Genomic DNA, 21,980 nt, shown 5'->3' with positions numbered 1-21,980 from the left:
ATGCACATATATGTACATGACACATGCTTCAGATAAATAAAGCATGCATAAGCAAGAATGTACACACAGTTACATGCAGCTTCAATGGGGATCCAGGCCCTGCTGTCACAGGACGCAGCTGAGCGGCACGGCCAGCCTGGGGTTGGGGTTGGCAAATGCGTCCCACCTACACACACACATCACTGCAGTTTGGGGGAGGAAAGGGTAACGCCTGTGCCCCTCGTCACCCCTCCCTGTAGGATGCTGAGGAGTAACTTGATCAGCTGTGTGAGCAACGACACCTTTGCCGGCCTGAGTGCAGTGAGGCTGCTCTCCCTCTATGACAATCGGATCACCACCATCACCCCTGGAGCCTTTACCACGCTTGTGTCCCTGTCCACCATGTAAGTTCTCCCAGCCCACTGCCCACTCACTCTGGGGTCCCCTCCTGCAGACCTCTCCCCTTCCAGCTCCCTGCTGTCTTTGGTCAAGGTCATCTGTCTGTCCGTTTACTAGACAAGAATTTGTTGGGCTCCCTGTATGTGCCAGGCACCATCTAGGTGCCGAGGCTACACAAACCTGTCCCCTCCTCCCTGGAGCTCACACCTTAGGGAATGACCACAGACAGGAGGTCCACAGTGATTTGAAACCCCAACATAGGCTTTGTTGAAAAACACTGGAGTTGTATTCCAGAAGGTAAGTGGGAGTTAGCTTGTTGAAGAAGGTGGGAAGTACATTTCCTTCAGGGGGAAGAGCATGTGCAAAGGCCCTGTGTTTGGTTGGAGCGGAGCAAATATGTGGGACTGAGCAGAGCCCACATATGAGAGAGTGCATGGTGTGAGACAAGCTGGAGGGGAGGCCAGGGCAGGCCGCAGAACTGCAGTGGGCCATCTCCGTCTTAATAGTCTTATAATGGTCTTAATAACAGTAATATAATCACACAGGGGCTTTAAAAAGATGTCACCAGTGGGTATCAGAATCAGAGTTAGAACCCAGCTCTCTGGGCACCTAAGTGAGTGCTCCTGCCCAGGTCCTTCACTGTATTGATAAGGGAGGCTGCGTAGAGTAATGGTTAAAACTTTAGAGCCAGATTTCCTAGGTTCAAATCCTGCTGTACCTCTTGTTAGCTGTGACCTTGGAAAAGTTACTTCATCTCTTTGTACTTCAGTTCCCCTTCTGCGTAATCTACCTCCTGGGATTGCTATGAGGATCGAATCTGGTAGTACTTGTGAGGCACACAGCAAGGGCCTGAGCTGTAGAAAGTACTCGACACATGCGAATTTTGCAGCTGCTCGAAGTATCTCCGTGTGGCTCTGTTACCCTCGGTTGTGGCTTTATTGTCCCATTTTTTCCCTTCCCCAGTGACCCTTCGGAAGATAGCAGGAAAAGGCTGTTGCTGCGTCCCCTGTTGCTACCTGCTGTCATGCTGCCATGTGCCCACTGTGCTTGGAATAAGAGCCAAAGTCAAAGAAGGGCCCAAAGGCCCTCGTGACCTGCCCGTCCCCTCCCTCCACTCAGCTCCACAGGCGTCCTCACTGTCTTCCTGTGCCCCCGGCCTCTCCCACGTTGGAACTTTGCACTCCCTAGCACAGCCCTCGTCCTGGCCTCCGTCCCCTCCACCCTGCTGAGGTGTCACCCACCTTACCCTGTTCCACCCTCCACCATCGCCCCACCCTCTCTAGCCCTGTCCTAATTTTTCCATAGCACTGACCGTGTTCTCGTGTACTATATAGTTTACTTATTTATCATCAGTCATATCTTGTCTGCGTCCCATCAGATAAGTTCCAGAAAAACAGGGCCATACAGCTGTTTTGTTCACTGCTGTACCCTCAACGATTAGATCTGTGCCGGGAGTGTGAGAGGTGGCCAGTACGTAACTGTTGAATAAATGAATGAATCGAATGCGTGAGTGACTTCGGCAGGAAGGGACGACGGGTTAGGAGCCAGCACCAGTGGGTTGGTTCCTTTCCGCCCTCCTCGGTGCCTCCACACTGGGAAGCTGAAGACATATGAGACGCCCAGAGGGGCAGAGTCACGAAGCATTAAGGGAACCGGCTCTGACACGTGGAGTAAGTTGCCCAACTTTACCCAGCTGCCGAGTGTCAGAACCCGGATTCAAACCCCAGGAGAGCTGACGCCCAAGCTCTCAATTGTCGTGTCCCACCGCAGCCACTCAAGGGCTGTCTGCCACTCCTAAATAACCTCCCTAAGCTCTGCTCTCCTGTTCGTGGAACGAGGATACTGCTACCTCCTTCACAGGGTGGTTGTGACAAGAACGTGTGAGTTAATGGATTTATAAAGTGCTTAGCGTGGTCCCAGGCCTGTAGTAAACAGGCAGGAGGTGGGAGCTGCTCTCATCCCCTCACCCCTCCATCAGCCCAGTCGTCGCATTCCACAGATACGCACCGAGTGTCCGTGACAACGTGACGCCGGTTTCTGGCTATGCCGAGACGATCACACCTGGGCTCCACCCCCGTGGAACTCGGCGTCCAAGCTGCAAGGCAGACATTAAACACACGCAGAAACAAATCACGACGCACTCTGCTAGGTGCTGGGGAGGAAATGAAGGAGCATGAGGGAGAAGATGGGATGGGGACTCGGGGAAGGCCTCTTTGATGGGGGGTCACTAAAGAACGAGGAGGAGCCAGCCAGGCCGATATACAGAGACGCATTCCCTGCAGGAAGAACAGCCAGTGTGAAGGCTCTCAGGGAAAACCTCTGCGAAGGAACTGAAGGCAGTTCACACCACTGGAGCTCAGTGACCAAAGAAGGGCATGGCGAGAGGCCACGGCCACGTCCATCGGCGGCAGTGGAGCTCTGGAACCACCTCCCGCAGTAGAAGGGTAGAGGCCAGCCACTCAGAGAGGCCCTTCTCTCCTTCCAGAAACCTCCTGTCCAACCCCTTCAACTGCAACTGCCACCTGGCCTGGCTCGGCAGGTGGCTGAGGAAGAGGCGGGTCGTCAGTGGGAACCCTAGGTGCCAGAAGCCGTTTTTCCTTAAGGAGATCCCCATCCAAGATGTGGCCATCCAGGACTTCACCTGTGACGGTGAGAAGGCCCAGGGTTCGGGAGGCGGGGGTGGCGATGGTCCCTGGGAGGGCAAAGAAGAGACAGGAGAGGAAAGGTGCAGTTGGTGGCTGCAGGTCAGGACTCTAAGATCTGGTTCCACGCTGCTTTGGGCATACAGCCGGCGCTCTGAAGGGCTCTGCAAATCTGATGCTAGCCCACATGACTCCTTCACGCAAATTTTAAAAAGGTGCTCCTTTCTGAAGTCATTTTACGTACCTCAGTCAGAAATCTGTCATAATGTATTAATTTCATTAAGACAAGACACTTGCTGATTAAAACAAGACACTGCCATCCGTGAGAACACTGTTGTACCAAATATGTCCACAATGAAAATGGTGCCCCTTAGATGATATGGCAACCTTGTACAGTGCACAACCTATACAACTGTACGTGGGAGCCCTGGCCTCAGCCTTCCTGTCTGCATCATGATGAGGCTTAGAGTATGGGCTCATGAGAAACATACTCCAAAAAGTCCTATCTCTGGCTAACAGGTATCTCAGGCTTTCGGTCTCAGGATCCCAGAGGGCATATTTATTTGCATAAATTCAAGCCAGCACAGTTCTTAACTTGATCAACTTTGGGTTATCGAGGGATAACCAGTTAATCTGGTTTGCAGATTAACTGAGAATAGGACATAATGGAGACTGGGGACACACTCGCCACCCCAGAGAGACTGTGTCGTGGTGGGAGGGGAGCAGGAGAGGAGAGAGAGGAGGGAAAGACAGGGCTCTGCTCTCACTCCTGACCACGCCTTCAGTCAGTTTGGCTTATTCCTGCTCCAGTTAACAGTGATCTCTTTCCTGTGTATTATCCTGCTGAATCAAGTCTTGGTTAGCCTCCATGACAGTCTTCACCTTCTGTCAAATGTGGTAGAAGGCAGGCAGCAGCCCCAGACATGTACCCTCCCCCTCCAACCACCGATGAGACCAGCAGATACCTTATTCCTGGCTCTGGCCCAAGGTGGGGGCAGGGAGAGCATGCCCACCTATTCCACCTGGTGGGGTTTGTTTACCTCCCACCACGCTCACCCTCTCTGCGGTTCTCCACAGGTAACGATGAGAGCAGCTGCCAGCTGAGCCCGCGCTGCCCCGACCAGTGCACCTGCGTGGACACGGTGGTGCGATGCAGCAACAAGGGGCTCCGCGCCCTCCCCAAAGGCATGCCCAAGGATGTGACCGAGCTGTGAGTACCCCAGCCCCTCCGAGCACCCTGTAGTCTCACCACCACCAGCAGCCTCCGCACTTCCCTCCCAGCATCTCAAGCAAGACTGCCCTGGGGATACCCCATGTGCATGGATCCTAGCAAGACGGCAGCAGGGCCTTCACCAAGATGGCAGCCGCTTGGTCAGATCCAGCAAGAGTGCGGGGTAATTGTGAAAGCACATCCCGTGGGCACCGTGGCTCACACAGCACTTTTAGGAGGAACATGATCCCCTTCCACCTTAAAACAGCCCTAGCGAGCATGTGGTCCCATTTCACAGATAAGGTCTTAGTTCTGAGTCCCGCGCATTTCTAGAACAGGATCTTATTCCACAGCCCGAGCTCCTGACACTGAGTCCTCAGATCTTATTCCTGCACTGGCAGCTCCCAGTTACATGAAAAAGGTGCTGGTCTCTTCCTGAAGGGCTCTTAATATTGTGGAGAAACCCTTATTTCTGTCCCCTAGAAAGCTCAAACAGATAGACAAGGCACAGTCCCGTAGTCAGTGGGCCTCTCTGGAATGTACCAGGAGCAGGGCAGATGGGGCCAGAAGAGCACCACACGCTCGCACAACCAACACAAACCAGTGCGAGCTTCATTCCTTCCTTCCTTCCTTCATTCATTCACGCAGCATAGGCTGACTAGGCGCCTCGTGGGTCACACTCTCCAACATTAGAGAGACAATCGTGAGCAACACCAGTGTGTTCCCTACACGCACGAGGCTCACAGTTTACTGGGGAAGGCAGACACGTGCTCAGTCATCTCAGATGCACATGCGAGGTGACAACTGTGAAAAGTGCTACGAAAAAAAGGTGCAAGGTTGCTAGGACATCCTAAAGTGCGAGGTTTGACTTAGACATGAAGCTCAGAGAAAGCTTCCCTGGGGAAATGGCACTGGAGCTGCCATCTGAAGCCCGGGGAACAGATATTGATAATTAGAAGGGAGGGAGGAGTGCTCCAGATGGAAGTCGCCGCACAAGCAAAGGCCCTGCATTGGGCGCAGGCAGAGCCCAAGTGCACACGCACACACCACCCCCACCCACACGTGCCTCCTGCTTGCACTTTGACTCTCCCAGACCCAGGCACACCCTCTGGGCCAGCTTAGCACCTACAGGCGTCCCTTGCAGGTGTTGTGAGCTCAGGTCCAGACCACCACAAAGCAAATATGATAATAAAGAGAATCACACAAATCTTTTGGTTTCCCAGTGCACCTAGAGGTACGTTTACACTGTACCGTCGTCTATTAAGTGTGCGATAGCATTATGTCCCAAAAAACAATGTACATATTTTAATTTAAAAGTACTTTATTGCTAAAAAAAACATTAATGAGCATCTGAACCTTTGTCGAGTTGTAATATTTTTTGCTGGTGGAGGTTCTTGCCTCAGCATTGCTGGCTGATGACTGAGCAGGGTGGTGGTTGGCAAAGGTTTGGGTGACTGTGGCAGTTTCTTAAAATAAGACACAGTGACGTTTGGCACATCGGTTGACTCTTCCTTTCACAAAAGATTGTTCTGTAGCATGTGATGCTGTTTGATAGCACTTTTGCCACAGAAGAATGTCTTTCAAAGCTGGAGTCAGTCCTCTCAAACCTTCCCGATGCTTTAGTAACTGAGTTTATGTAATATTCTAAATCCTTTTTTGTCGTATCAAGAACATTCGTGGCATTTTCACCAGGTGTAGATTTCATCTCAAGAAACCACTTTCTTTGCTCATCCGTAAGAAGCAACTCCTAATCCATTCAAGTTTTATCATGAGATTGCAGCAGTTCAGTCATGCTCCCCTTCTAATTCTGGGTCTCTTGCTATTCCTACCATATCTGCAGTTACTTTTTCCACTGAAGTCTTGAACCTCTCGAAGTCATCCATGAGACTTGGAATCAACTTCGCCCAAACTCCTATTATGTTGCCATTTTGACCTCCTCTCATGAATCGTGAATATTCTTAATGGCATCTAAAATAATGAATCCTTTCCAAAATGTTTCAATGTACATTGCCCAGGTCCATCAGAGGAATCACCATCTATGGCAGCTATAGCCTTTCAAAATGTATTTCTTAAGTAATAATATTTGAGAGTCGAACTTACTCCTTGATTCATGGGCTCTAGAATGGATGTTGTGTTAATATTAGCAGGCATGACAACAACATTTATCTCCTTGTACATCTCCATCAGAGCTCTTGGGTGACCAGGTGTATTGTCAATAAGTAGTAATATTTTGAAAGGAATCTTTTTTTCTGAGCAATAGGTCTCAACAATGGGCTTAAAATATTTAGTAAACCATGCTGTAAACAGATGTGCTGTCATCCAGGCTTTGTTATTCCTTTTCTAGAGCACAGGTACCGTAGAGTTAGCATCATTCCTTAGGGTCCTAGGATTTTCAAAATGGTAGATGAGCACTGGCTTCAACTTAAAGTCACCAGCTGCATTAGCCCTTAACAAGAGAGTCAGCCTGACCTTTGAAACTTAAAAGCCAGGCATTGCGTTCTCCTCTGATGTGATATTGTCATAGATGGCATCTTCCAATATAGTCATGATAGTCATGGTAGTCATATATAGTCTATGATAGTCATAGATGGCATCTTCTAATACGAGGCTGTTTTGTCTGCATGAAAAATCTGTTGTTTAGTGTAGCCACCTTCATCCACTGTCTTAGCTGAATCTTCTGGATAACTTTCTGCAGCTTCTATGTCAGCACTTGCTGCCTCACCTTGCACTTTTATGTTAATGGAGACAACTTCTTTTCTTACACCTCATGACCCAACCTCTCCTGTCTTCTAACTTTTCTTCTGCAGCTTCCTCACCTCTCTCAGCTTTCATAGAACTGAAGAGAGTTGGGGCCTTGCTCTGGATTAGGCTGTGGCTCAAGGGAATGTTGTGGCTGGTTTGATCTATCCAGACCACCAAAGCTTTCTCCATACGAGCAATAAGGCCGTTTTGCTGTCTTATCATTTGCGTGTTCAGTGGAGTAAGCACTTTTCGTTTTCTTCAATAACTGTTTCTTTGCGCTCACAACTTGGCTGACTGGTGCAGGAGGACTCCATTTCAGCCTCTCTTAGCTTTTGGCAAGCCTTCCTCACCAAGCTGAATCATCTCTAGCTTTCAAGTGAGACCTGTGCAACACTGCATTTCACTTGAACACTTAGAGGACATTGTAGGACTGTTAGTTGGCTAATTTCAATATTGTGTCTCGGGGAATAAGGAGGCCCAAGGAGAGGGAGAGAGCTGGGAGCATGGCCGTGCGTGGAGCGGTCAGAACACACACGTTTATCGATTAAGTTCGATGTCTTCTGTGGGCACAGCTCATGGTGCCCCAAAACAATTACAATATTAAAATCAAAGATCACTGATCACAGATCACCATGACAGATATAATAATAATGAGAAATGTTGAAATACTGTGAGAATTACCAAAACATGACACAGAGACATGAAGTGAGCACATGCTCTTCGAAAAATGGCACCAATAGACCTGCTCAACGCAGGTTGCCACAAACCTTCAATTTGTAAAGAACATAATATCTACAAAACACAATAAAGTGAAGAGCAGGAAAACAAGATATGCCTGTACCCTCAGACACAAGTGACAGAATGAGACCCAGGCTCCTCCAGGGAGAGTTTCTGTGACCCGCCCTGCAAATACCTCCTGGGGTAGAACCTGAACGTGCCAATTTCTTAAACTAGCAAACAGATCTTGGGTGCGTATTGTGGCTCCTGGCTTTTCCCGATGCTCAGAGAGACTGCAGCCAGTGCTGACAGCCCCAGGGAAGGAAGGGAAGTCTCGGCAGTCACTAAAAATCCATGTCAGCCCTGGGTTTGGGCTGGAGCCACGCCTTGAAGATATGTGTGAGCAAACGGCACCTTGTATAGTGGGCTTCACGCCTTTTCCTTGGGCTGTGCCACGCCATGGGACGGGGCTGCAGAAAACAACCCAGGTGCACACTCTTTCCCAGCCAACTGAGCGCCAAGTGACACACGTCAAAGGACAAAAGTGCTGTGAAAACAACCCATGGATGCTTTTCCCCAAAGGTCATGAAACCAAGACTGGAATAACAGACATAATTGGATGTAATTATAAAGTCAAGTTCAGCGCTTTGGGAGGACACTTGATTTTCTGCTTTGGAAACAGTAGTGTTTCCCTCGGCCAGGCATGGCTTCCAGAGCATACCAAGGAATGCAGCCTTCACTTCTGTCCCTGATCCATCTCTTGGACAGGTCAGCGGAGGGTGTCTCGGGAGGGGTAAGCAGGAAAATGAGTGTTGGAGAAGTGAAAGCTGGCAGGTCCAGACAACTGTGGCTTGAAGCCTTGGGTTCGGGTACATCAGCTGAGTCCAGATCCAGGCGTTGCAGTGCTAGCTTTCCAGCCCCCTCGGGCATCGTTAGTCATCTCAGGCAGAGCTGCCAGCTTACAAAACAAAATTAAGTTAAATGCACTGAGAAGAAGCAAAAACAAAGTTGCCCAGCATTTCTTTAAAGGGCAGGATGTGGGAGTCCATTGCAAGCATTCGAGGCCCGGCAGTGCCGTCCAAGCAGGAGGTGACTTTTCCTTGTCAGCCCTCTGCAAACCCTCTCTGGCTGTCCTCTGCCTGTCTCCCCCAGATCCCGTCGCCGCGGTTAAGTCAGGCCAAGCTGAGCTCTCATCCACCCTTTCCACACCTGCAAGTCTCGTTGACGTGGGGCTGCAGTACCTACTACTTGCCCTCTTTAAGGGAGGAGGAACTTTCCAGAGAAATATTAATAAAAATCACTTGCCCAAGACTTACCATTGGTAAGCAGCCCAGTCAGGATTAAAAAAACAGGTTTGTCTGGCCCCAGATCCTATAGTCATACCCGTTACACCAGAAGTTCTTAAACTTTTGGGTCTTGGGACTCCTTTATGCCTTTCAGGACGTCTCATATGCCAAGAACTTGGGTTTACGTGGGTTCTGTCCACTGATATTTGCCATATTAAAAACTAACAATGTGAAATTTTTAAAATATGCATTTATTATTCCATTTAAAAATAACAATTATATGCCCATTACATGTTTATATGAAAAGCATATTTTTAGGACAAAACAAAAGAAATTTAATTGAGAAGAGTGGTGGTATTTTATATTTTTGCAAATCTCTTCATAGAAAACAACTGGATTTTCATATCTGCATCACCATTCTCTCTGTTGTGATTTGTTGTTTTGGGTGATGTATAAGAAGAAACTCTGGCTTAACACATATGTGTAGATGGAAAAGGGAAGGGGTATTTTCAAAACCTTTTCAGATAATTGTGGATATTCTTTGATAATACGCCATAGCTCAACAAGTGGTAGTTTCTAAAAGCCTAGTCCTGGTATGGAAACTACACCCATACCAGTGAACTTTTCATCCTTTATTATGTTAAAATCCACGTTTATGGACTTTGACAAATTCAAGGTCTATCTTACACTTCGAATGGAACTTTCCCTCATGCACGGTCTTATAACATCATGCGTTGGTCATTGGGAAAATATTGGCTCCCTGAGTTGTGCAGATCTTCCAAGTTTTGACGCATTTCATTATACAATATACTTAAAAGCCATATCGTTTGATATTATCACTGATCGGAAAAGTCTTTAAGGGGAAGCTCTCAAGGTCAATGCAGCACTTATGAGTTTTCCAAAATTTTAATTTTCATTTGGAGCCCAAATTTTATCACTGGCAACAGATGCTATCAGTTGTTTTCCTTGAAGTGACAGGCTTACTTTGCTCATTTTTAAGAAATGGAGGAGGTCAAGGTGGGAGGATCACTTGAGCCCAAGGAGCTTGAACCATGATCATACCACCACACTCCAACCTGGGCGACAGAGTGAGACCCTGTCTCTAACAAAGAAAAGAAAGGAAGGAAGGAGGGAAGGAGGGAAGGAGTAGGAGAGAAGGAAGGAGACAAAGAAATTGTCTACTAAATACCCACGTCTGAATAACCAGTTTGCCAGTCATTCTTTTGAGTAAAAATAGCGTTTCATAAAAAATTTAAAAACTGGCTGGTTCAGTTTGCAACTCAGTTACACAGGTGCTTCTCCACCGGGCAACCATGTACTTCCTAAGGAGCAGAAGTGCTTTACGCACACTTCCCATTTTGTCACACAGAACATTGAAGAAATGTGCGCTCGAGAGTTGAGAGTTAATACAAATAATAATTTTTACTTTTTCATCAAGGGCATTCTTAAGCGAAATTGGCTTTTTTTTGTAACCTGCAGTACACGGAGATGAAGAATATAATGACCATTGGTATCATTTGGTACCAGTGCCCTGATTCATGTGAGGTGCCAGCAGTTCTACCCACCACTGATCTTGTGCCATCAGTGCAAATGTCAACACAGTGCAAAAGGAAAAGAAAGTTTTAATCTTATCGCAAAAATAGACCCCTGAAAATCTATTGGGGACCCCCGGCAGGGGTCTGTGGGTGACACTTTGAGAACCACTCTGGTCCTTATACACTGGCAGGCAAGGAATACAGGGAGACACCTGCTCTAAGTCAGCATTAAGTTCCTGATGTAAAAGGCAAGCTTACGAAATCCTACCAAAACCAGGGCAGGAGCAGATTTGAGACGGCTCAGCCCCCAAAATCACTGAAGTGCTCTCTGCAAAGGTAGGGCCTCACTGCCTTCAGAAAGTACAATTATTGCCGTGGAACTATCCTTCTAGATTCAGGCTTACCTCACTATTCCAGAAGAACTGAAGCGTAAAAGCTCTGTTTGTTTCCATTTATGGGAATGTTTATAGACATCAGGTCTTCCTGGTTCTGGAAACACTCTGCAAGCCCACATCTTCATACAGGCTAGAGAGGAGAATCAAAGTCTAATACCAGTGAACAGTGTCCCCCCGGAGTCCAGCCCTGCTTGGTATCCGGGATGTCTGATTTTGGCCTGAGGACCATGAGCATGGAAATGTTTTTGGTGGGGACAACGGATGTCCCAAGGAGAGGAGAGGGGAAGGATGATATCCATCCCCCAGGCACAGTTATTGGAAGAAAGGATTTGTATTAGGATGTGAAGTCTGAACACATTGTGGGAAGCAGGCTGGCAATGTGCACGTGCGTGTACGTGCATGTGCACACACATACATGTGCTGCACTGACAGGAGACATGAAAGGGACAGGACATGAGCAGGAGGCAGGAGGGCACGGGGCTGAGATGCCACCCTTTGAGAGTAAGTGTGGCAGGAGGTGATGAGCACTGGTTGAAGAAGAGGGAGGGACCTGGCCTGGCAGTCTGGAATCCAGAAAGCAGCTTAGTGGAGCGTTCTCCTCGTCGACAGTTTACTCAGGAGGTGACATGCATGCAGGAGACGGGGCAGAGGGGTGCAGCAGGTAACCAACCCAGGGAGGGGCGCAGACAGTATGTGCCCTGGGAGAGCAGGAGTCAGGACATTCCGCCCACCCTGGCCTCTAAGAAAGCAAGGAAGAATACCCTACCTGTGCTGCCAACCACCACGGCTACCATTACAGAGCATTTACTGTGTGCCCGGTGCTGTGCTGGATTTTTTTTTTTTCCACTGGTGATCTCGTTTAATCCTGCTAACAACACCGCTAGGCGAGCATCATTATTCTTGCTTTACAGATTCTCACTTTGCAGAAGTAACTGAGGCTCAGGAAAATTGAATAACGTTTTTAAGATTATACTGCCAATAAGCAGCAGAGCACAGACTCAAGCCTAGGTATATCTGACCCTAAGGACCGACCACTAAACCACCACCTCCCAGTGGCAGAAGCCCAAGTCCCTGTGTGTTCTGCCCAGTGGCCTGACTCGTGGGGTCCTCTTGAAAACTGACGTCTGCATTTAAGCAGGGAGAAGGCAAACCCAGGCCACTGCCACAGTGCTACAGGCACCTGTAGTGGTTCTGGCTGGTCCGTCTTGACAGCTGGGCCTTCTCTAGCAAGGCCAGCTGCTGCTTTCTGTGCCCCCATGCTGAGCGGGCTCCCCAGAGCACTTAATAGAGCAACTACCCAGCGCTGACTACATCCTTGCCTTTCTCTGGCCCAGGGAGCCAGACAGAAATGTGCCCCCAGCCAGCTGGAGTGGTTGATCCAATCTTTGGAGAGCGTGCTGGCTCTGGGCACAGCAGCACCTCCAAGTCCTGGCGCAGGCCCTGGCTCAGAGAAGACCTCAGCAGATGGCATTGGTAGAGGACACTTCTCAGCACCATCAAGCAGTCACGGCCAACTGTGGGAGGGCCCGTGGGAGGCCTGAGCACTGGCAGAGAGCTGAGAAGTCTCTCTTCACTCATCCAAGTGCTATCGAGTTTATTGTGCCGGACACTGTCACAGGAGCTGGCAGTGCAGCAGCCAACGTGACAGATAAGGTCCCTTTTCTCATAAACTTAGAATGGGGGAGAAAGACAATAAGAAAACTAACCAGTAGATTAGCATTCCAGACAGGGAGGGAGTAGAGTAGGATTTCCCAGGAAAATAGGAAGAGGAGTGAAAAGAATGCATTCTATGAAGATCCCATTTAAGATCCCATCTTAAATTCAGGAAGTTAAGAAGGCCGTGAGATGGATGGAGCATGGAGCGCATAGCATGAGAAAGATGAGGGGGTGTGCTAAAAGCTTGAGAAGGAAGATGTAAGTTCTTGTAGGCCATGGCGAGGGCCGACTCTTTATCCCAAGAGGAATGCAGGAGCCAAGGAAGAATTTTAAGCAGGAAAGTGGCATGATCTGATTCTCATTTTAGAAATATTAGCATGGAAGCAAACTGGAAAATGAACAGCAAGGGGATCATTATCTGTCTTTCCATAATCATATATATTATTGGATGGAGATGTCTGTATATGTCTATATGTATATGTGCATATATATATATATACACACATTCAAAATCTATTGGACACTAGTGTGCCAGGTACTGCTCCAAATGCCATTCACAGAGACTCTCATTTCATCCTCATAATCATATCAAGATGGTGATTATTATAAGCCCCGTCTTACAGATGAGTAAACACAAGCTCAGAGTGGTTAAGTACCTTGTGAAGGTCACACAGCTATTAGATAGAGGGGTCAGGATGTGAGCCTCAGCCTCTGAGCTGCCCTCGCGTCACTCCAGGTCCCTGGTGGAGACCCTGGCCTGGAGCAGGGTCTCGGAGAAGGTGGCTGCCCTCCTTCTCCTTCACCATTCAGCTGGTCTGAGTTCTTTGTGGGACGGCTGTCAGTACCGCAAAGCTCGAAGCAGGAACACAGAACATCCGCTCAAAGAGATCTGTGTGGATTTGCATGCGAGGCAGACGTGTCCTCATGTGCTTGTGCTGGGATTGAAACAGAACATTGAAATGCAGGTCAATGCAAAGGTTGATCTACTAGAAATGCTCTGGCAGTTCTGAGGCTGGTGGGGCAAGAGGGCAGTCTCCTGAAAGGGTGCCTCTGGGGCTCTGGGCTGTAGGCTGCAGGCAGCTTTGGAGTTCAGAGTTTTCACGAAGGGCTTCCTACAAAGCTTTCCCGCACAACCGCATCTGCATTTCTGAAGTGAAACCTTTTGATTCCAAGTCTGCTGAGCTGCGATGCCAGGTCGCTGGGGACAGTCTGCACTGAAACAACTTCCACCTGGCTCAGTAGTGCCAAATGCAGCTCTCCTGGGGAGTTCTGGGATTTTCATCATACGGATGATGTTTCCTGAGCATCTACTGTTGCCAGGCAGTGTACAGGAATGCCGTACATCACAGAGTCACACTAAAGATGTCACCATGCGGTTAAATGCTGTGAAGAAAATACACCCAAAGCTTTGGGACCCTGTAGTATCACCAGTAAGTGTGAGATCTCATATCAGGGAAGATGTTGAAGCTGAGATCTGAGCATCTGTAGGATCTAACCAGGCAAGGAGAGGAAACTGAGCCCCCCACAGAGGAGCGTGGGGCATTCGAGGAAGATTAAGAGCAGCGGAGTTGGGACCAGCGGCCACGGGAGAGTTTGATGCAAGAAGAGCAAAGAGAGGATGCAGGGCTGTGGTGGTCAGTTTTCCGTCAGCTTGGCCAGGCTGTGACACCCAGTCGTTTGGTCAAACACAGTCTAGATGTTGCTGTGAGGTATGTTGTAGATGCAGCTAACATCTGCAATCTGTTGACATTTTAATTAAGGAGATTTGTATCCCTAATGTGGAGGTAGGCCTCTTCTAATCAGTTAAGGGCCTTAAGAGCAAAAAAACTGAGGTTTCCCAGAGAAGAAGGCACTCTGCCTCAAGAGAGTAACAGAAATCCTGCTTGAGTTTCCAGCCTACCAGCCTGCCCTGTAGATTTCAAACTTGCCAGCCCTGTGGTTGCATGAGCCAATTCCTTAGAGTAAATGTTCCTCCTCCCCTGCTCTCTCTCTGTATGTCCTATTGATTCTGCTTCTCTGGAGAACCTTTGGCTGATAGAAGACAGGCCATAGAAGGCCTTGTTGGATGTCGACAGGAGTCGGGTAGTCCTTCTTTAATAAGTAGTGGAAGCCACAGAGGGTTTTAAGCAGGCAAAGAAGCTAATTCAATTGATATTTGACATAGTACCAATCAGAGCCAGCCTGGAACCCAGAACGGGCACAGAGGGCCCCAGAGGTTCTAGAGCAGCTGTGCCCATCCTCCAGAGTCCTGAACCTCCCTGTCTTACATGCCGTGGGCATCCCTGAATTCCAGTGTTACTTATACGTTTTTGATCAGTTCAGCAAATACATTCATTTATACAGCATGGCCTGTCCTACAGAGAGATCTGAGCCAGGCACGGGGCATTCCTTGAGACCACTGTAGGTGTGTGGTTTTTTTAATCCAGGGCCCTGTGAATAATCCTTCTTAGCATTCATTCATTCAACAAATAGTGGAGCCCCGACTGTGATCTCAGCAAGCTACTAGACACTGCAGATACAGCAGGAAATAGAACTGGTACAAATCCCTGCCCTCGAGGAGTTTATACCCTAGTGAGGTTGAGAGAGAGAAGAAAGGATACAGTATAGTGTGTATCCTCTCAGCACTGTGATGGCGTGAGGTGAAAATAAGCTCGGAGCGCAGAGGTGAAACAGTACGGCGTTGACTTCTCGCGCTCCGGGCTCCGACAGAACTGAGTCTAAATCCCGACTCCTGGACTATGTGTGCACCTCAGTGAACCTCAGCACAACACCCCTCACCCCAGCTCCAGAGAACTGAGTAAGATCACAGTCCAGAACTTCTCTATCCCAAAGCGTTAGGACTACCCCTCAGATCGTGCTGGTGACTTCTGTTTGGGTTTTAGAATTGTCCTTGTCACTGAGTTGCCTGTGAGGTTCAGTGACTTGCTCCAAGGCCCACAGCAAGCCCAACCCATAGCCCGTCTTCAGATGTGCTTGTCCCGGGGCCTTCTGCAAATATCCCAGCAGGGAGATTGGGGCCTGGGCACTTTATTTTGTTTTCATCTTAGATGGCTCAAGTTTGCTAAGTAGTTGTAGCAAACAAACTGGAGCAAGAGAATGAGCAGCATAGGAGAGGATGAACGACTGGTGTCCGTCTGAGGTCAGACCCCATCCCAGAGGCCCCTTCGGGTCTCCCTGGAGCAGAGATGCACCCAGGACTAGCACCCCTCTGCCTGCCCTGCCTGTTCCTCCAGCTCTGCCTCTGAGCTCCCCCTGCCACACTGTGCACGGAACACTTCCTGCGAGTACGTGGGCCGGTGGATGGCCTGGTATGGCTTGTCCTCCCCGCCTTCAGGCTGCAGGGGCCTGGAATCTGCCACTCCCCCCCGCCCCCCGCCCAGAGCCTCCCTGCCCAAGGGAGAAAACTGGAGGATCCCCTATGCCTGCCCTTCCCACCACCGGCTGAGCCCCTGCCCCTGCTGAGGTGCAGGGCAAGCATCCGCCTAGAATGCGAGTGCCCTGCAGCCTGTGATCAGGGGGACAGCAGGGCGAGCCCAGGTAAGAGGCCTCGGGGAGCCCAGGCCCTGCCCCTCTGCAGCCATGGCCTCTCATGATGCTTGGAACAAAGTGACCTCCAAGGCCTGAGCCTGGTCTGCCCCATCTCCCGCTGTGCCCCCTCCGCCGACCCATGAGAATTCAGCCCCCGCCGCCTTTTCCCTGCTCCAACACTCCTGCTCAGCGCCCTGCACAGGCTGCAGCCTTGCCGGACTCTCCCTCCTCCCCTGCTCTGTCCAAGGCCTCGCCCTTTTCACCTAACTATCGTCTTAAACACCTCCTCCTCGCTGGTCTTTGTGCAGTTAGCCCCTGGGCACTCTCCACCACAGCACCTTGCTCCCCTCAAAGCACAGATCAGAATTTATAATTGACGTCTCTTCATGGGTCTGTTCTCTCTCCCCCTTCCTCGCTTCTTCCCCCTATTGTTTTTAATTGCCTGAAAGCAGCCTTGTGGCTGTCTCACCAGTATACACAGTACAGGCCACCCAGTGTTCTGTGCTAGGGGCCAGCCATAGGAAGAGAATCACTTGGTCATAATTAAAGGTAATACATATTCCAACGTGTCCTTAAAGCTAAACCTGGTTCAGTTATTAACATACATGCCCATATCCTGTTTTAACCTGTTCGTTCAGGCATTTTGCAGTAGGTCTACTGGACACCAGGCATTGTGCTGGTACCTCATTACTCAAAGTGTGGTCTTCGGACCAGCAGCTTCCCCCCAACTCCACCCCCGCCATCCCGGGGGAGCTTGTTATAAATGCGGACTCTCCAACCTTACCCCAGACCTGCTGGATTAGAACCTGCTTTTTAGCAAGATCTTAGGTGATTCGAGAGAGCCCGGGTAGTTGAAGTTTGAGAAGCACCAGGCTAGCAAGAGACAGGCCTCAGTCTGCCCTCCTGGAGCTTAAGGCAGGCACTGGGCAAAGGGACAGCAGGGACCGTGTGCGTGTTGGCTGTTATGAGAGAGGACACCATGGAAGCTTTAGATCAAGGGAAGCTCACCCAGGGGACCAAAGCAGGTTTTGTAAGCCGTCTTAAGGTTTTGCAGTTTTGTCCGGAGAGCAAAAGGAAGCCCAGGGGAAAGGGGTTGACAACAAGGGTGGGAAGGGAATGCACTGGCCTGTGTCTTCTCTTGAGGGTAGTAATAACCTTCGTGATTCATGATTTCATAATTAACAGGGAGACTTTCTCCCCTTAAACCACACTTGAGTCTTCAAGGAGGTGGCCCCATCCCAGATGAACAACAGGTCAGTGCAGGACATCAAAGTGCAGGCAGATCTAGGCTCGGCCTTTGCCTGTCCAGGGGTCCCCATCTGTCCAGTGCATCCTCATTCCGAACCCTTGTCCCCTCCTACCAGGTGGTCCTCCTGCTAGGAACCATAGCGGAGTACTCCAGGTAACAGAGATGGGCCCCTATTTCCTCAGTTTCTGCTCACACAGCAGAGATAGTCAACAGCGAATTGTGGCCCAGTTCTCCCAGCATCCCCCGGTGGCTGTATGGAGTTGTGGTCAGAGAACAGTCAGGGAGACCTGGGTCCAAGTCCAAGCTCGACCACTTGCTTGCTGTGTGACCTTGGGCAGGTATTTTAACATCTCTAAACTTCTGCTTCCTCAACTGTGAATTCCTCCCACAGAAGGATATCATGAGGGCTGAGCATAAAGCGAGTACTTTATTCCTTAAACAAATGTTTATTGAACACCTACTATGTATCAGCTCTGTAAACAGGCTTGGGGGATCCAACAGTGGGCAATGTTAGACAAGAGCCCTTCCATGGTGGAACTTGTCAGTCTAGTGGAGAAAACTGTCAGTAGTTGAATAATCACACAAATAAATAGTAAATGACAAATGTACTGTATGCTTTGAGAGAGAGAGAGAGACCCAGCCTAGCCTGGAAAATCAGGGAGGCTTTTCTGAGAGTGACAATTTGTGCAATGTCTCTCCCAGCTGTTGTCACTCTGCACTTCTCTTTCAGGTACCTGGAAGGAAACCACCTAACAGCTGTGCCCAGAGAGCTGTCTGCCCTCCGACACCTGACACTCATGTAAGGAGCCTGGTGCTGGGTGGGACATTTATTTTTCTCTCCCAGGGTAGCTCAGGAAACTGAGGTGGAGGGTAAGAGAGAATGGTGCTGCAAGCTGACATGCCATTTCCACACTTTTCTCCCCGGGTGGAGCAGGGAGAGGCAGCTGGGAGGAATGGACCATCCTGATGGTCTTACCCAGTGAGACCTACATGCAGAAATACCCACAGCCTGGCACCATGGGCCACCTGAACCACCCTCCTGCTTGGCTTGGGGGAAGGTGGGTGAGCCCCTGACCTTCCCAGATCCAAACTGAATTCCTGCACTTCCTCAGTCTCCAGCTGCTTGCAAGCTGTGGCCACACTTAGGTCTGCCAAAAGCATAAATGGCATTTCTTCTTTCTCAACTCGTTTAGTTCCCCAGGGAATGTCCCAAGTAGAAGGTTCAAACCGGGGATCCTTCAGGTGGTGGTTGCTATTGGCTCCGAGTCTGCCAAGACCCAGGAAAACCCTGGAATAAGTAGCAGGGCTGCTGAGCATGGGCATGGCTCAGGAAGTCAGGTGGCCTGTGAGCTTTGTCCCTCAGCAGCCTCAGCACCCTGTCACAGTGGAACCCAGGACAGTGCAAAATAATTCCGTGTGCAAGTGGTAATTGAAAGGTGCCCATGTCTGCTTAGGGCTACAGGGAGCCAGCCCACAAGGGGAAAATATGAGTTCTTTCAGAATGAAAGAGCGTCACCCTTGGGAAAGGAGGGAGCCCACCTGGAGAGGTGGAAAAAAACCACCTGTCCTTGGCCTGGATTTCTAGACGCTATGGAAACCAGGCTCTGGACGAGGAGCTCTCAACCTTGGAGCGTGGACATTTGGGGCCAGATAATTCCCAGTCGTGGGGGGGCTGTCGTGGACGTTGTGAGATGTTTAACAACCTCCCTGGCCTCTGCCCACTAGATGCCAGTAGCACTTCCCGCCCACCCCCAGTATTGACAACCAAAAATGTCTCAGACATTTCCGAATGCCACTGAGGGAGCAAAAGTGCCCCTAGTTGAAAACCGCTGCTCTAGAGAAATGGTTCTGAACTTCACCTGATTAGAGCAATCATCTGAGCGATTGTTTTGTTAAAAAATACTGATGTTCAAGCTCATGCTAAACCAATTGAATCAGAATATCTGGGCATGGGACCCAGGCATGAGAGGACTTAAAAGCTCCCAGGTGATTCTAATGTGCAGCTAATGTTGCCACTTCTCTGGGTATTTATCCCTGAGGGGGAACTCGAGGTTGTAGTTGGTAGAGGAATACACCCCCACCAGCCTCATTCCTCCTAAGAGAGAATCTGATAAGATGGAATAAATGAATGTCAGACGAGAAGAAGTATAGAGGGACAGTGAAAAGAATTAATTGGGATAAGTACTAAAATAAGGAAAAATTATCATATGTATTATGCTTTGTTGGTAGAATGAAGTAGATGAATAGATATGTAATTGAATGATTAACTGAGTAAATTAATGGAGGGATGAATGAATGACAATTGCTTGAATGATTGAAGAAGTGCTTGAATGGAAAAATTAACATTTGGGTAAATATGGATGAGTAGATGGATGGATGGTTAGATGAATGGGTAGGTGGGTGGGCAAATGGGCAGATGAGATAGTGGGATAAATGGGTGAGTGGGTAGATGGGTGAGTGAATGAGTGAGCGGATAGGTAGAGGAATGAATGGATGAGTGTGTGGGTAGGTGGGTGCGTGGGTCGGTGGATGGATGGATAAATGGATATATAAGTAGGTGGGTGAGGGTGTGGATGGATGGATGGGTAAGTAGGTGGGTGAGTGGATGGATGGACAGACAGATGGGTGGGCAAGTGTGCAGGTGAGTAGGTGGGTAGATAAATAGGCAGGTGCATGGATGGATAGATGGGTGAGTGAATGGATGGATGGATGGATGGATGGATGGTAGGCATGTGCGATACTTGGGAGTGGCCTCCTACAGATTCAACTAAGAGTAAAGCATGACCCTTCTGTTTTACTTTTCCTAGTGACCTGAGCAACAACAGCATCAGTGTGCTGACCAATTACACCTTCAGTAATATGTCTCACCTCTCCACTCTGTGAGTATGGTGTTTACCATGCCCATGGGCCTAGCAATAGACGGTCACTCTTTCTCTATGTCCCCCCAGGACTAAGTTCTCTGCTCTAGTGATCCTCAGAGCTAGGGCTGCCCTAGCATAGGGTGGACCTTAATCATCAGAGGAAAATGAAGTAAGACAGAACTCCACTGTCTGCGCAGCTAGAGAGGAACTGGCTCCTAATCACCTCTGAAGAAGGCTCTTTCGAATACTTTCTTTTTTTTTTTGAGACAGAGTCTCACTGTGTTGCCCAGGCTAGAGTGCCGTGGCGTCATCCTCGCTCACAGCAACCTCAAACTCCTGGGCTCAAGCAATCCTCTGCCTCAGCCTCCCTAGTAGCTGGGACTACAGGCATGTGCCACCATGCCCGGCTAATTTTTTGTATATATTTTTAGTTGTCCAATTAATTTGTTTCTATTTTTAGTAGAGATGGGGTCTCGCTCTTGCTCAGGCTGGTCTCGAACTCCTGAGCTCAAAGAATCCGCCCGCCTCGGCCTCCCAGAGAGCTAGGATTACAGGCGTGAGCCACCGCGCCCGGCCTGGAATACTTTATGATTTGTGAATTTTCTCTCCTGGTGGGGGGTTTCCCTACACAATTACATTTTGGTGAGACCCATTTATTTCCCATTAGCTTTGCACGTTTGAGCACTCACCATGTGACAGGCGAGGGAGGTGATGGACAGGCTGGTTACCGAGTCAGCTGCTGTGGGACCTGGGAGGACACTGGGGAAGTGAAGCCAGCGAGCTTCCCGGAGTGGCGGGAGAGGTTTCCCTGCACTTTATTGTTAGGATGCTTTTGTCAGTATATTAGAATGAGGAGAAAGAACCCATTCGCTCTGACGGGTTCACATTGCGAGCAGTGCACCCATGAGCAGCTGAGAACAGGAACAGCCAACAGAGCATGTGCCCCCTTTTCCGCAGGATCCTGAGCTACAACCGGCTGAGATGCATCCCGGTCCACGCCTTCAACGGGCTGCGGTCCCTCCGAGTGCTGTGAGTACCCCAGCGCGCTGGGTTTGGCTTGCGTAGTACCGAGTACCAGCAGGAAGTGGACTGAGCACTCTGCTCCCCCACTCTCCTTTGCTCAAAGCCACAAACACACCTCCCCACCCTGCACCCTTACTTGCTCAATGGGGTAGAGAGAGCTACCCCTGAGAGTCAGCCATGCCTGGGGTGCAGCTCAGTTCCTGCCACTGGCGGAACCTTGAGCGAACCACTTAAGCCTCTGAGTTTCCGCTTCTTTGTATGTGGAATGGGGTCAGCAGCACCTCCCTTATGAGGATGATGATATGCAATTATATTCCGCCCTCTGGTATGGAGCACAGTGCGTGGGCCCTGGCCACATTTTCATGATCATTCTGTGTACAGTTGTTACCTCTGGGTTCAAGGGGCGATGCAACGCTGTGACCCTCGGCTAGGAGACAAAGCTCGTCCACCAGAGATCACAAGCTGGAAGCCCTGGGGCCCGGTCCCGCGCACAGACAGCTATTAGTTAGCAATTTTGTAGTTGGCTCTTACAGTGTCTTGTAAAATAACAAAGTTTTAATAAGCTGTCAATATTTACATATCAAGAGGTTTCTTACACAAATCCTAACCTGCATCCATAGGCTTTTGGAAAATGCAGAGACTGGCCATGCCGGGGCCTTGCCTCTGCATTCCTGCGTGGCCGAGCAGCCCGGCGCCCTTGGACAGTTATGCGGTCTGCAGCCTTCACAGCCAGCACACCCTTGTCCCCCGCAGGGTCC

At 49.5% G+C, this 21,980-nt stretch overlaps 1 protein-coding gene across 2 annotated transcripts in view; it reads left to right on the top strand.

The window, feature by feature from the left end:
• The window catches only part of SLIT3 (slit homolog 3 (Drosophila)), a 593,250-nt gene that overhangs the window by 520,412 nt on the left and 50,858 nt on the right, over positions 1-21,980 (top strand). For both annotated transcript variants that reach the window (XM_012649737.1, XM_012649736.1), the window contains exons 18-23: positions 240-383; positions 2,864-3,027; positions 4,098-4,230; positions 18,069-18,137; positions 20,146-20,217; positions 21,157-21,228. In XM_012649737.1, coding sequence (XP_012505191.1) covers positions 240-383; positions 2,864-3,027; positions 4,098-4,230; positions 18,069-18,137; positions 20,146-20,217; positions 21,157-21,228 — 654 coding nt within the window. The remainder of the gene's footprint in view (positions 1-239; positions 384-2,863; positions 3,028-4,097; positions 4,231-18,068; positions 18,138-20,145; positions 20,218-21,156; positions 21,229-21,980) is intronic.

This window comes from Propithecus coquereli, unplaced genomic scaffold, assembly GCF_000956105.1.
Source record: "Propithecus coquereli isolate 6110/MARCELLA unplaced genomic scaffold, Pcoq_1.0 Scaffold301, whole genome shotgun sequence".
NCBI classification, from domain to species: Eukaryota; Metazoa; Chordata; class Mammalia; order Primates; family Indriidae; genus Propithecus; species Propithecus coquereli.
The sequence above is the reverse complement of the archived record's forward strand: the minus strand, read 5'-3'. Positions and strand labels throughout refer to the sequence as shown.